Source organism: Aotus nancymaae, unplaced genomic scaffold, assembly GCF_030222135.1.
Source record: "Aotus nancymaae isolate 86718 unplaced genomic scaffold, 86718_ANA_hifiasm-v0.15.2.pri h1tg000003l, whole genome shotgun sequence".
NCBI lineage: Eukaryota > Metazoa > Chordata > Mammalia > Primates > Aotidae > Aotus > Aotus nancymaae.
This window is the reverse complement of record NW_026988414.1, coordinates 6,578,936-6,594,932: the sequence shown is the minus strand read 5'-3', so window position 1 is coordinate 6,594,932 and position 15,997 is coordinate 6,578,936. Positions and strand designations below refer to the sequence as shown.

The 15,997-nt window shown below is 44.0% G+C and overlaps 1 protein-coding gene across 4 annotated transcripts in view; it reads right to left on the bottom strand.

Moving 5' to 3' along the window:
- MAPKAP1 (MAPK associated protein 1) overlaps positions 1-15,997 on the bottom strand; it is a 273,338-nt gene that overhangs the window by 32,115 nt on the left and 225,226 nt on the right. For all 4 annotated transcript variants that reach the window (XM_064377972.1, XM_012458134.2, XM_064377978.1 and 1 more), the window contains one exon: positions 14,531-14,671. In XM_064377972.1, the coding sequence (XP_064234042.1) occupies positions 14,531-14,671 (141 nt within the window). The remainder of the gene's footprint in view (positions 1-14,530; positions 14,672-15,997) is intronic.

Genomic DNA, 15,997 nt, shown 5'->3' with positions numbered 1-15,997 from the left:
GTGTGTGTCTGTGTGTTCCCTTTCTTCTGCTTCTTGACATTTATAAAAGTCAAAATGAGCAGAGCAGAATAAATGTGCATATCTCTTATGTGAAAATAACCCTGCTCCACATTCTTTTCTCAGAAAGAACGGGGGAAAAATCATCACTAGAGACGTGGTTTTAAAATTTTGTTCTATGGCCCTGCAACTCTTGAAGCCGTAGTCAGTCAATACTGTTAATGTACCTTGTTAATTTGATAGGATTTGTCAGGTAACTCCACTGGAAAATTATATAAAACTGTTCCAGATGAAAAGATGATAGTGACATGAATTAAAGTGATAGAACAATAGTGGAATATAAACCAGAAATGACACCCAAAGTGGCTGTTGATTTATTGCCGTACTGAGTTTGGTTCTGGGCTCCCATGTATATTAGTGCTACAAATCTGGGTCCATTTAGCAGAGGGATGCTCATACATACATCACCAGCTCCTGCTCCAAGCCAAGGTCACTCCCCATTGCATCAATCTTTTCAACAGAGCCTACTTCACAAAGCAGGACTTTTGTAACCATCTCAGATGTAACAGACTCTCGTCCTCTTTCATCTTTCTTTTATCATGTAAAGTACACTTTAACTTCTATTATTTTTATCTGCAAATTGTTACCGTATAGTTCATCCATTACCGGCTGTATCTCTGCATCAACTGCCTAAGCTCTGCACAGCCACAGAACACTTTCCCAATGACGCCCTTTCTTGGGGTTATTGTGCAGTCACTGTTCACAGAGGGGAACCCCAAGACCGAGGCCTGGGGATGAAGATGTGGGAGATGAATGCAATAGGTTCAAGATGGGTAGACAGGTGGAATATCATTTAAACAACTGGTGTGTTCCAAAAAAGTTGCACGTGAATCAGATTTCTTTCTGAATCGAATCACATTTGCCCACTGACTTCTAGTTCCAGAGCTACTTTATCTTCATTTTGGATTGATCTGTAATTGGCAGGGGCTCCCAACACTTTAGTTTTAAGTTTCTCTGCCCTGTAGGCTTTCAGTCAAGTAGTTAATGATCTGTAAAACACTCGCCTGCCTAGAGGAGTCACTATTTAAAGGAACCTGTAGGGGAATCTTTCCTGATGGGAAAAATCCTTTGGTACATTAAATAATCTTACCCTCTTAATACCTGTGAGTCTCAGCTTCTTAAGGCAGTGCAGGCAGCGCCGCAGCACCCTATCTGCTCCTGTCGCCAGGTGGCAGCCCTCAGCCTGAGAAACTCCACGGGAGGAGCCCTCTTCCTGCACACTCCTAGGAAGAGAGCACATCTACTACTGAAGAGACAGAGGAGGCCCAGAATCCAGCCTAAAGGCAAACAGAGACCTTTCTGTCCTTGGCTTGGGAGCCCTAGGTAGTCTTCTTGGTTACAAGGAGGAGTTAGGTTGGTGGAGGGGGGATCAGTGAGGAGGCTGGTGCCACAGCTCAGGCCAGGGCAGGACGGTTGCAGCTGGGGTGCAGTGGGGATGAGCATATTAAAGACAAAAGCACTAGGAGTAGGCAAATGACCGCACATGGGGTGTGAGGAAGAAGGGGGAGTCAGAGAGGATCCTGGGGCATCACTGCGGTAATGAGGGGGAAAGAGGCTGTGGAAGCCAGGCTAGTGGGGTCTCCAGTGCGGAGGTCGAGTAGTGCCCCACTTGTCACTGCCGCCTCTCTTTTTTTTTGAGACGGAGTTTTGCTCTTGTTGCCCAGGTTGGAGTGCAGTGGCAAGACCTCGGCTCACCGGAACCTCTGCCTCCTGGGCAAGCGGTTCTCCAGCCTCAGCCTCCCGAGTAGCTGGGATTACAGGCATGTGCCCCCATGCCTGGCTAATTTTGTATTTTTAATAGAGATGAGGTTTCTCTATGTTGGTCAGGCTGGTTTCAAACTCCTGACCTCAGGTGATCTGCCCACCTTGGCCTCCCAAAGTGTTGGGATTACAGGCGTGAGCCACTGTGCCCAGCCCACTGCCTCTTCTCTATGCTAAGGGGAGTGAATGGGTTGTGGGTAGAAGCCGCACTGTCTCCCTGTGACAGCAGAACACTGGGGGAAGAGGGCGGCTGCACGCACAGTCCCATTTCTTAAGGTAAAGGCCCAGGCAAAGAGCAAACGTGCAACTCTAGCAGCCTCACTGCCATTTCTGCTTCAGCAGGCTTGGGTACCAGGGATCATTCAGTACAATTTCTCCTAAGGCCCAACAGTAACACCAGTTACAGACACCATTCACTGAGTACCTCCAATATTAAAAGCTAACACTAAATGGCATCAACAATGTGCCAGCATGGTTAGAAATCCACTGTGTGCATGGACTCAAATCTCCTAATAACCTTATGAAGCGGCTACTATGTTCATCCCTAGTCTTCTGATGAAGAAACAGAAACACAGCGAGGTTAAGTAACTTGCCCGAGATTACCCAGCTCATTAGTGGCAAAGCTGGAATTTGAACTCAGGAGGTCTGGTTCCAGAATGTGTCTCCTTAGCCAATACACTATTCTGGAAGAACCATGCTAAATGTTTTACATAACATATCCCAGGAAAGGGAAGGTGCTTGCCTAAGGTCAGGGAGCTTCTGAGTAGAACAGCCACTGTTCAAATCCAGAGCTGGGTCTCAAATCCTGGTTCTTTTTGCTGCTCTGCACAGCCTCATCAGTCTGAGTTAGGAACTCTGCCCAAGGAGTCCTCAGTCTCCTCTCTCAGTTTTCACCAAGGAACAAATAAATGTTGAAAAGTGCCAATAAACGCACATATCTATTTTTTGTTCTTACGTGGCAAACTGGAGCATGAAATCCGATCAATATTCTTCTTTCTGACCATTGAGCACAGTTTTGATTTCCTTGGCTAATGTTTTTGCGTAGTCATTAAAGGAACAGCAGAGGTACTCCTTACAGTGTCACGTATGCACTGTTTTAAGTAATTCGAAGCACACGTGTATTTCCAAGGAAATAAGAGAAACTGCCTTTTGTTACATGGATATTTCTCCAACTGAAGTGGCCAATAATAGAGGAATAGCTGACCCAACAGTGATGAAATACAACATAATCATGGAAAGTTTTGACTCGAAAAAATCTTATAACACAATACTAAGTGAAAAGGATGGGAAAAACATTTATAGAAAAGACATCAAAAGGATATGTTCCAAAAACTGGTAACAGTGATCAACTCTGCTTAGTGGAATTATATCCTTTCCTTTTCTGTATTTTTTCCAAAATAAACATCTGACAAAAAATAAAAACAAACATCACTTTAAAAGCTGACATTTTTGGTTTCCATTTCAGAATTCAGTAACTGTTAAAATGTGGGGAAGAATAAGTATGCTGAAGTCTTGCTAATGGTGAAATGATTCTTAATGAAAGAACACTTCCTTCTAGCATTCTTGAGCAGAACTTCTGGCAGTTCTGGTGGTACACCAGGGGCTGTGCTGCTGGGAAGGGCTCATGAGCTACACTATACCCAACCTGGTGTCCCTCTCAAAAGTGGAGGCTTGCAGGCTTCTTTCCAGCTCTGGCAGGTGGGGAAGAAGAGAGCACAGGGACTGGCCGGGAGCAGCCACGGTCAGCCCTTTCTCTTGGAAACAAGGGAGGCAGTTTGTCTCCCTTACCAGCTCTCTCCCCTAACCACTTATCCACAGCCATCCGTCATGACCTTTTCATGCTCCCACTTCTGACAGCTTCCAGATACAGTGAGTCAAACTTCACTGGAAGCAAACTATCACACCAACTGTCAAAGACAGAAAACATTGCCTGATTGCTGTCCTACATCAGCGCCAGCATATAAATCCTTCCTTAACAAGACAGCTCAAAATAAACAAAACGCAACTCTAAATGTGTATATAGCTCTCTGGGGAAACTATTTGTGCAAGGCTTTAGAGCTTTCACAAGGAGACCCCTGTCTGCTTCAACTAACCAAAATATTTCCATAAAAGGAAATTAGCACTGGGTAGCATCTTCTTCTCACACAGACTGAGCGCCCACTCTGGGGAGCCCCCACACTAGGTCCTTTTGTGTACAGCGGCTTATTGAGAGCTTACAACACCTCTAATTAGGAAGGCAGTATTAGCCCATCTTACATTTAAAGGCAGCAGTGGAGAGGGCTTAGGGATGGGAACTCTGGAGTCAGAAATTCCTCTGTTCAAATGTCAGCTTTCCTACTTCCTAACTACATGACTTTGGAAAAATTTCTATAAAACGGAGATGATAATAATAGATACCCCATGGGTTTGTTGTGAGGATTAAGTGAAATAAGGCATGACAAGGGCTTGGAATTGTGCCCGATACATAGCTAGCAATGAATATTACTCCTTCTAATGATCATTATCATCAGAAGTCAGGCACTGCATTAAGGATGTGACATAGACTCAGTGATGAGGGTCGAGTCTGGGGAGCTCATGGAGTCCTGAGAGGGAGGTGAATAAAGGACCTGCCTGGCCCTAGGATTGGAGGGCGAGAAGAATTCTCCCTGGGACCTTCTCTACATCCCAGTCTTGGGAGCACCAGGATCCAGCTGGGGAGACCGATGCCTTCATCCCCACAAATCCCTCCAGTAACCTCCCACCACCAAGTGTCGCTGGCATATCTCTTCCCCACAATCTCCAAGAGTTCAATTCAAATCAGGAAGAATGTTCTCAGATCTGGAGTTGTGGAAACTTTTGTGCTAGGGAATTGTCATCCTACTGGGTCTCCAGGCCACCAATTTGGAGGCCCTGATTGTGCGACATATCCCCACTGGTGTTATCCTGGGCATAGTCACTGCTCCCTCGGTGAGCCTGAGCATCCTCCTCTGTAAAATGGAGGTAACAACAGTACCAACTTCCTGGGTGTCATGAGATGGAATGGCATAAGTACATAAAAACTTAGCACGCATTGGGACATAATAAGAGCTCAATTATCACTGAAATTATTATTAAAGATGAACCTCAGAAAGATGAAATGGTGTACTAGCTATGGTGAATCAAGTTAGTAAACTGGAGAGCTTGGGTTGAAGTCCAGGTCTAGCTGTCTGGTGAGTTATGACTTGCCAGCTGTTTCCTGCTGTCCCAGACAAGAATGCTTGACTCTTGGGAGGTACATCCTCCCCTAAGGTACTCTTAAAATACCCCTCAAAAAAGCTAAAACACCACTTTGGCAAACATTAAGGCATTTAACATTCCATGTCTTAGTATATTTCCTAAGTTATTGTTTATTTGCTCAGACATCATGAGCTGTGGTTCATTCATCAATTTCCTACAGCTTTGAATCTAAGGCTACAAATGTCCCACTGTTGTTAAATCCTCGAGCAGCTTTTTATACAATTCTACAATCCTCTTGTCTTTAGGTTACCTAGAGCCTATGAAAGCCTGGAAAAGCCCCCGGGGAGTGCCACCAAACAACTCTTCGCCAGAGTGGATTTTGCTGAATATACACAACCAATCGATAGCATCCACAGAGCAGTCAGGGAAGTCTTTGAAACTTGTCTGAATTTACACACAAGATCAGACACATAGGCTGTTTGGGCTTAATGAGACCTTAGAGATCACCTAGTCTGAGGTTTTCATTCTCCATATGAAGAAATTGAGGCTCAGGGCTGGGACATGACTTGTCTGATGTCACCCATTAATGACAGAGCTGTAACCATAATTCATATCCCTATATTACCAGGCCAGGGCTTAAACAGAGCGGCTCACCTGCCTTGCAAGCGTCCTGTATATTCACACACTGATCAAATATATTACAATACAAAAAGCGCTGTCTCCAGCAACTTAAGGCACCTAAAATAGATGACAAAACCATATTTCGGTCACAACTAAAATGAAACCCAGTAGAGCTTTACTTTCTTGAGATCAAGTGGGGTACTAGGCCCCAGGATCACTGATTCCATTCAAGGGACTAGCCATTCTGAAACGGTTTGGGAACCATAGCTAAAAGCTGCCAATTCTAATATGTGGTCAGTAAGAGACTCAATGACAAGTCTGAGCATACCTGACTCGACTGTTAGGCTTGGCACGCAAACCAAGAGGTGGCCTGGACATGAACGAATGCAGAGCAGTAGTCAGCACAGGACACGGCACCAGGGCAGAGCTTACGAAATGAGACCTGGGACTGTTTAATCCCAGAAAGATCTGTCTTTGGCTGAGGGCTAAGTTCTCTCTGCAGAGAAGGCATTTACAAAGATTCTGCACAAGACAGATCACCAAACTAAATATTCTCAGTAAATGGATACCTCAGGTGAGCTTACAAGGTTGGTGAGGAAGAAGTAGGCCCTAAGAGAATTTACAATATCACTTGTAGAATGGGGAAAACCTGATCTTCCCTATGTTCAGGCCCTGCTATGCTGTTGGAGCTCAGGTGCCAAAGATAAGGAAGTGATCAAAGGAGCACAGAACTCTGGGTGAACTCTCATGAATCTGATTCCCATTAATTCCATTACACCAGTGCTTTGCAACTTCTTCCAATGCTCAATTCTTTCTCAGCCACCTGAGGAACCAGACACATTGTCATTAATAACCCTGGATTACTCCACAGGAATTCTCAAAAGGGTGGCTCTGGGAGCAGCTAGAGGAAGATATGCCTTAGAAAAAGCCCCCAGCATTTCCAATATTCCCAGTTAGGTGATTTTTCCCTAAGCCAATCACTGCATTAAGCGCTAAAATGGAAACCGAGTTTTCTGGAAGCAGTCTTGATAGTATGCATCCTCTGCCTCAACAGTTCATTAGTATAAGTCAATTCCAAAGTTTGGTCCAGGAAATGCTGTCACAATAGGGACTGAACAATCAATCATTTAATATCTGAATTGCCATCTTCAAATTACTGAATGATCCAGGGATTTCTGAGTTAAAGGAGATGCATGTCTCCTTCTGATCATGTCTTGGAATGGAGAAGGGCACCTCCTTAGTGTTCAATGGGAAAGTGAAATGGAAACATGGAAGGAAGATCAGTCCACTTCCTAAGGACATGCATGTTCAGATTATGTGATTACTTGAACTGTACCCCACAGGTACCCCACTGAAAACTAATAAGGACAAATGTTTTATTCATGCGGCCACTCGGAACCAAGTTTAGCCTGAGAGTGGGCCTGAGGAGTGAGGCAGTCCAGGCCACCACTGATACTTTCACTCACTCTTGTGCTGTTATCGTGTTTCTTAAGTTTGCATGTTGTATACTTAAAAAATAACAATGCAATAAAGTCTTCCTTTGAGTGCCACCTGTGGTTATTGACTAGTGGGTTAAATTATCACTGCGGTAGGAAAGATAAGGCAGGGAAGACAAGAAATGGCAAATATGCTGCCTCTCATCATGCTCAGGCCCAGGGCAGACATTTTTAATCAATCACAGAGTTTCTTCATGTTGCCCTTAGACACAGCTGGAGACGCTGCCTCAGCATAACGCTCTGGGCAGCCGTTACAAACTTGATTGGAGCCAGTTTATGAGACGAAACCTTTTTGCCTTCTTTAGGACATGTGGTATTGTACTCGATGTTTTGATAAATAACTACCATAATCACAAGTCTTATGATTATACCTACTGGATAGTTTTATGAAAAGATAATGGAAGTAACCACAGAACCTTTTGGTAGAAGTCATTTTCTATCATTTTCTATAAATCCTATACAGACTCTGTATACCCCATACAGAATTATTTTATTAGGTTATAGATGCGATTCTGATAAAATGGAATTCATGGTATCTTATGTGTTCAGTAACAGATCCCTTCAGTGACACGGGAAGGGTCTACACTGATAAATAATCAGGCAAATGAACCAAGTGAGTACAAGTGGCGCAACTGTTAAACCACTTCTCAGCATGAAACGGAATCAGAAAAACCAGGTTGATCTCCCCAGTCAGTAAAAACAAGCTTGGACAAAGAGATAAGGGGTGAGAGAGTCCTTTCAACACTGTGAGTTTGTGCCCCAAATACCACAATCTAGGGGAGATATTGAGCCAGGAGGTCTGGGATGAGGCCAGGGACTGGGTGACTCTGACACATGGTCAGGGTCGGGCCCACTGCCCTGAGGCGCTCTGCATGTACGAGGCATCACTGTGGCGATGTCTTGGCCCTCTCTGCCATGGTTCTTGCATTGGTTTCTGTGCATTCCCTTGGCTGGTGCATTGTAATTTAGCTTCTGTCAGCCAGCCAAGAAGCGCTTATTGATAATATACTACGGGTTTCTTAGATTGTGGCTGCAATCACCACTTGACTCATTCTGCTTCAATGTTCCCCTAACCTACTTTCCCCTACCAGCCTTGGCACGTTTGTGTGGCACATGTCTCAGTGCACGACCTCTCTCAAGCGGTGCACACAGAATCAGGTATATGGGAGATCAAGCTAATGGAAATAACCTCAGCTTGCTAGAATCTCAAGTAAGGGCTACACATGAAGGACATTTGTACTTTTTAGGACAGAGGGAAAGCAGACAAGATGAAATATTCCAAGAATGTTTTAGGGAAATACAGGAATTATTTGGAATGACTTTGTTTAGTAAGATTGTGGGCTGGTAGAGCAGGAGTGGTGGAGAGACTTAAGAACTACCTTCAATTGACGGGTAGGGGTTGCTTACAGGACCGCATTGGAATGGATTCTGAGGTTAGGTCTGGGCCCAGAGGGAGGAAGCGCAGTGGCTGATGAACAATGTCTAAAGGAAAGATGGGGAGGATATCGCAGTACATGGACATCCATCTCCAGGTACTAGGGGTGGGAGAAGAGCAGGAATATGCACAAGTTTTGGAACTGGCCAATTAGAAGTAATCGCTTCCTTTGAGTTATTTTGTATATATATAAAATACATATATATATATATATATTTATTTATAGAGACAGGGTCTTGCTCTGTTACTCAGGTTGGAGTGCAATGGCACGATCCTAGCTCAATGCAGCTTTGAACTCCTGGGCTCAAGGGATCTTCCTGCCTCAGCATCCCGAATAGCTAGGACTACAGGCATGCACCACCATACCCAGCTAAGGTTTTTAAATGTTTTGTAGAGACAGGGTTTTGTCATGTTGTCCAGACTGGTCTTGAATTCCTGGCCCCAAGCAATCCTCTCACCTTGGCCTCTCAAAGTGCTGGGATTATAGATGTGAGCCATTCTGCCTGGTCTGGGGGTTAATTATTAATGACTGAGGCCCCTGTGGTGGGAGAGATTAGGTCTGGTGTATGGGATTGGGTTTCTGCCTCAGTTCTGCTGGAACTAGATATCTCGCCGTATATCTGATGGCTGAGGGGTGGGAGGTTAGTACTAAGTAATAGCTATGTACCTCTCAACACTTAGTGCTTTACATAGACCATGTTCTTCCAAACTTCTCCAAGCCTCAGTTTTCTCAGTCATGAAGTGGGAATAACAGTATCAATATGCTGTGTGGATTAGATGAGGTAATCAGGGAGAAAGCTCTTGGTGTATTATAAATTGTCATAGTTCCACGGAGAATCAGCATAGTGATTTGCATCCCAGGCATACTAGTTAGGCTCAGGACTCAACCTGATTCAAGTCTTGGATTCTGATTCCAGCTTGCTTACTTACTAGATTTTTCCTACACTCTGGTTTCATTGTATAAAAAATGGTGATAAAATCAGTACTATCTAATAATAGTGCTTGAATTTTAGGCAACAGTGCATGCAAAGAGAGTGATTAGCAAAGTGCTTGGCACGCAGTAAGCACTTGGTAATAACTGCTTTGTAAAAATTCTATTTCTTCTTATTATTATTTTAAAAGACTAGAGCTGTGTCATATGTTTCATTAATAGAGTTTTTTGGACATTGAAAGGTCTGGTGGAAAATTGGTTTAAGTTTGGGGGTGTTGCAGGTCAAAGTTTGAGTCTCTCATCCCCTGATTTTCTCAGAAACAAATGGAACGGTGGCCAGTACCACCCCATCACAAGACAAGCAGCTGTGGTGGCACTGCAAAGCCTGGGGATTCCGATCCTCAGCTGCGGCTCTTATTACCACTAACTCAGCGTGGACGAGTGGTTTTCTGTGGAATCAGCAGGGATGCTGGGCAAATGGCACATACACTCACTTTCCACTTAAAAGATGTTGCCACAGGGGCCAAGAGAAATCTCTGTTCTGATTGACACAGGATGGATGGGTGCAGGAGACCATCCATCAGTGTCAGGAAGGCTCTGAAGCACCTGGCTAGTCAGGTGAAATAAATTATTTACCCATCTCAATCCAGCTGCTCACTTGAATACTCATACAGGTGTGCTGTTCGCCTCCCTACTCTTGGCAGTAGAATGTTTCAGGAGGAAAGAATTTCTGGATTTCTACGTGTGGGTTTTTTTGTTGTTGTTGTTGTTAGAATGTGGGGGTGATATCTGCTTTGTAAGGAGGGAGAGAGGGTCTTCAATTACATACCTGTGTAATCTACATGGGAAGGGAAAATGGGCTTATTTATTCAATGCATGATGTAATAGTCATGGGCACAGTTTGTCTGATTGTCACAAAATTCCTTAGGACTAATTAATGAAATTTCTGCTTATAATGCTAAAGACTGAAGTTCGATAATAGAAACAAATGTTTAGACATCATCTCTTTTAGAAGCCCCTCCGGGATGTGACTCTCCACCAGAGGGCGCCATGTGTGACACTGGAAGTATTCGGAGGTGATGCCCCAGCCTCCAGTCACCTCACTTCCAAGAACCAGGAGCTACTTGCATCACTGTCATTATTCATGTCTACCTGAGAAGTCTCCACTGTGGCCACAAGTGAAACTCTGCCAGGAGAGCCACCCCCTAATCTGAGTGATCTGGTTCAATACTTTCAAGATGGTGGACCGGGAGAGAGGGCAATAAGCAAAATAAATAATAATGACAATGATAATAACACTACGATAAACTACCACTTAGAATATGCTTCTATGGGCCACTTTCACAGAATTCTAAAAGGTAAACATTAGTATACCCATTTCATACATGGAAAACACTAGATTGAAAAGGGAAAACTCGTCCAGGTGACACTGCAGGTAAGTGGCAAGGCTAGGATTTGAACCCAGTGCTGACTGACTGCAGAGCTTGGGATCCTCCCACAGAGTCTTTTGTGGACTTTTTCTTTGAAAGAATTTACAAGTCAAACTCTGATGAATTAAATTTGTCTTTTTGCCTTTGGAAAAAAGTGGGGAAGGAAGCCCATGATCTTGGTTACCATTCCAAGGCAGCGCTTTTCACACTGGGAAATGAGCAAGGATGGATTTGCTGACTATGCTCGCCTGGGACCTTGCTCTGGACCTCTGTCTAGATCACACTTGGGCTACTTATTGGGCTTCTTTTTTTCCTTTGAGACAGAGTCTCACTCTGTTGCCCAGACTGGAGTGCAATGGTGTGATGACAGCTCACTGCAGCCTTAACCTCCCAGGCTCAAGTGATCCTCCCACCTCAGCCTCCTGAGTAGCTGGGACTACAGGCATGCACTACCACACCTGGCTATTTTTGTATTTTTTGTAGAGATGGAGTCTCACCATGTTGTCCAGGGTGGTCCTGAACACCTGAGCTCAAGTGATCTGCCCACCTTGGCCTCCCAAAGTGTGGGATTACAGGCATGAGCCACGGTGCCTGGCCTACTTATTGTGCTTCTTAAAAGTAGACCCATTCAGAAAAAGCAGACCCTTTGCTACTGGGCAAGTACCACAGCTAAACACAAACTGGATGTTTGAGTAGCATTCTTACTTTCATATGTTCAAAGTGTGGCCAGGTGCGGTGGCTCACGCTTGTAATTGCAGTACTTTGGGAGGCCGAGGCAGGTGGAACACCTGAGGTCAGGAGTTCGAGACCAGCCTGGCCAACATGGTAAAACCCCCGTTTCTACTAAAAATACAAAAAAATTAGCTGGGCATGGTGGTTAGCGCCTGTAATCCCAGCTATTCGGGAGGCTGAAGCAGGAGAATCACTTGAACCTGGGAGGTAGAGGTTGCAGTGAGCCAAGATCGTGCCACTGCACTCCAGCCTGGGTGACAAAGCGAGAGAAGGAAGGAAGGAAGGGAGAGAGTATACACAGAAAAAGTGCACAAATCATGAGTATATATACCGTGATTTTTCCACAAAGTCTACAGACCCATGTAATCAGCACCCAGATCAAGAAACAAACCCTTTCTAGCTCCCCAGAAGCCCCTCTCCAGCCACTACTACCATCTTACCCCTGGAATAACCAGTATCATTACTTCTTACATAAGATTATTTCCTTGTATTTGTGAATGTTACATAAATAGCATCATATAGTATGCACTCTTTTATTTTTGAGAACTGGCTTCTTTTTGACCAGTCTTATTATTTTTATTTCTGAAATACAGAGGAAAAACATCCCCAGAAGGAACAATGCTGAATGACTTTATGATTTAAGAATCAACACTAAATAAGCAATTTCACCACTTTAGATATTTAAGGGTTTTGTGAGGAGGAACAGGTACAGTAAGTCCTCACTTACTATCATTCATAGGTTCTTGGAAACTTCAACTTTAAGTGAAATGATGTACATCATTTTGTTCAATGTCATTTTGTTATAATGATAAGGAAAAAAATCAGTTTTTAAAATATGTCATTTCACTTAAAGTTACAGTTTTTTTTTTTTTAGACGGAGTTTCGCTCTTGTTACCCAGGCTGGAGTGCAATGGTGCGATCTCGGCTCACCACAACCTCCGCCTCCTGGGTTCAAGCAATTCTTCTGCCTCAGCCTCCCGAGTAGCTGGGCCTACAGGCACGTGCCACCATGCCCAGCTAATTTTTGTATTTTTTTAATAGAGATAGGGTTTCACCTTGTTGACCAGGATGGTCTCAATCTATTGACCTTGTGATCCACCCGCCTTGGCCTCCCAAAGTGCTGGGATTATAGGCGTGAGCCACCGTGCCCAGCGTAAAGTTACAGTTTCCAAGAACCTATTGATGACATTAGGTGAGGATTTAATGCTGAGGGGGAAAAATGGTGGGGTCTGTTTTGGCTAGAAGTTACTGAGTGTTGCCTTATCTGGTCAGTCTGCTGGAATCACCGTCATCTTGGCAGCTAATGTTCATTGGGCACCTGCTAGATGCCAGGTGCCTTTCTAAGTTCTCTTCACATGCTGTGACATTCCATCCTCACAGTTACTCGATAAGATGGGGTCTATTATTATCTTTATTTTTACAGATAAGGAAACCGGGGCTCTGAATTATTTGCTGATAGCGATACAGCTAATAAACGAGCAGGGTTTGCAGCTGGTCCTCCGACTTCTGAGTGAGCTCTCTGAGTGCTACACTCTACCGCCTCTTCACTAACAGCTCTCTTGTAGGGAAGTTCACAATTGCAGGCCCCGCACTCAGTGCTTTACATGTGGGATCTCACCTGTTCCCCACAGCAACCCTGAGGCATTGGTACTACTAACATTCCCATTTAAACAGGATAGAATTAAGGCTCAGAAAGATTAAGACACTTGCTTAAGGTTACATGGCTGTCTATTGATAGAGCACAATTTAAACCATTAGTGATTCTCTTGCCCATCTCTTAATCACTAAGCTGTACTGTCAGCATACTGGAAGTTCCTGTCAGTCAAGTTGGGAAGGAACATGTGAGGAGATTTTTGAGGCTTCCTATGAGTTAGCCAGATTCAAACTAATGCCAACATTAGAAAAGATTTTATGACAAACATACAAAGCATTTGTGAGAAACATAAAATAAATGAGCCTTAAAGTTAAAAGGAGACAGGAAAGTGTGGCAGAGACAGGGTGCAGCTCAGCTCCCTGGGTGAGCCTGGCATCGCTACCCATTCTTCCTCTCCCTTGGCCGTATGTGAGAGACCCTTTGTTAGGGAGCAGGTGCACTTGAGTTGGTTGGACCAGGGTTTGCTCCTGACACCACCACCTACCCACTGTGTGAGTTGGGCATGAGACTTTACCGCTCTGCACCTCGATTTCCCCCTCTGTTAGATGGGGACAGTAAGAATACCTGCCTTTTAGGTAGTTAAGTAGTATATGTAAAGCACTTAACACAGTGACTAATACACAGCAAACACCTATACAAGGCAGCGATGATGATGATGATGATGTATTAACAGTGTGTTGCTTACTATGACACTTTTCCTACTTCTGTTAGGTTTAAGTAAAAACAGAAGTTTAGCACATAATTAGAACAAATTAATCCCAAATATTAGTTGAAAGTTAGTTCCAAACTATATGATGAAGATCCAAATATACCTTCTGAGATTATTAAAAAGCTTCTAGAATAAAGGCCTGAATGAATAAGCAATGAGTTAGCTGAGTGAGAACAGGCAGGTGGCACCATCACAAAGCAGTTCTAAGGATAGCAGGCAAGAGAATTACAGAGTGAAAAGAATTATGGAACTTCACTGAAGTCAATCAGTATGAAAAGAGTCTCAAGTTAGTTCTATTTCTAATCTTCTGCTTCATAAAAAAGAAGACAAGACAGAGCACTCAAGTGGGAGAAAGGATGTACTTCAAATTTCATTGTTTAAACATTTTCTCAGAAAACAAATTACCTTCAGTCATTCCGGTCACATAAAAGTTGTATGTTGTTTCTTTCCCCATCTCTACATTGACTGCTGACATGACGAGCCGGCTCATCAACTGCTCACACACTTACCTAGCTGTACGTCGGTTGTGAATCGCAGTCTGTGGATCATGCTGACTTTGAATGACTTGTAATGGTGGCTGCTAAGCATGTCCTGTACTGTGGCTATGTCAATTTGCGAATCCTCCTCAAAAACCCCGTCTGCCCTTGAACCTGGGGAGGAAAAGGCAGTTTAACACATAAAGATACATGAGGCTTGGCAAATGGTGTCTGCTTAAAATGCTTTGGGATAAATTAAAATAATATGGGCTATTTAATTTGGAGAAGAAAAGGCTGAGCGATGACTTAATAATGCCATTCCAGTAAACAGAGAATGGTAACATATTAATCATTCAACAATTAATTCCACAAACACTATGGCAGGTCCTTGGCTGGGCAGCAGGGATAGAAGGATAGAAAAATTCCTGCTTGCTCTCAGCAGGAAGCTCAGTCCGCAGTAGTGAGTCAAAACCACAAGAGCATGGGTGCTGTCACGCTTCTTGTTTTTTTCTACATGTGATTTTCCTGATCACAAAAGTAATCCACATTCCTTGAAGAATCTCTGTCCTTTCCAAGATTCCTAAACCATCTTCTTTACTGCCTCTCACCCTGCGCCCCACAGCCTTCAGTGGCTCAGGGGGCACCTGCTGGTGCTTGGGTGTGACAGTCTCATCAATGGCCTCCTGGTCACCAGGCTCCCCTTCTGCAGTCCAGACAGGCTTTCTGATTCGTTTTTCTAAAGGTTGGATCATTCATTGATTCATCAAATGCTCAGAAAGCACCCTCTGCATCCTAAGTACTCTGATATGTGACACTGGAGGCAGATAACAAGCCTGGTGCTCAAAATCTTCCCTGGCTCCACAGCCTCCTGAATGAAGCACACTTTTTTTTAGCCAGGCAATTAGGGCAGCCCATAATATGTCTGAAACATACTTTCTGATATTCTTCCCACTTCTCACACATACCTTCTCTCAGCCCTCTCAAACCCCTCAGACTGCACAGTGGTTCAGGGTTTTGTAATTCTGGGCCTTTGCTCACATGCTGCCCTTGGCATAGAACAGCCCTCCCATCCTCACCCAGACCTGCCGAGATCCCCCTACCCCTCGCTAGGCTAGCTCAAACTCTCTCTCTCCTGTGAAATCTTTTCTGAGGGTTCTTACTGGCAGTGAATTCCGTAAAAGTTGGTTTATACTGGACCCTGGAGCCAGACAGCATGGCCTCAACTCCTAGCTCTGCCTCTGATTTGCTGTATGATCTTAGACAACTGACTTTATCTCTCTGAATTTCAGTTTTTGCCATTCACAGAATATCAAAATTTAGGTAAAGAATACATAATGTGCTTCATAACAGCCATGACTATTTTTCTTCTAGTGTCAGAGTGGATTATATTCAGCCTTGCACTAGAATTGCTTAGTGGATGCTCTGTCCTAATCTGGAAGTTTTGTGAAAGCCAGGAAAGTTTCTTATTCATCTTTACATCTTCTGCAAGCAGTAGAGGCA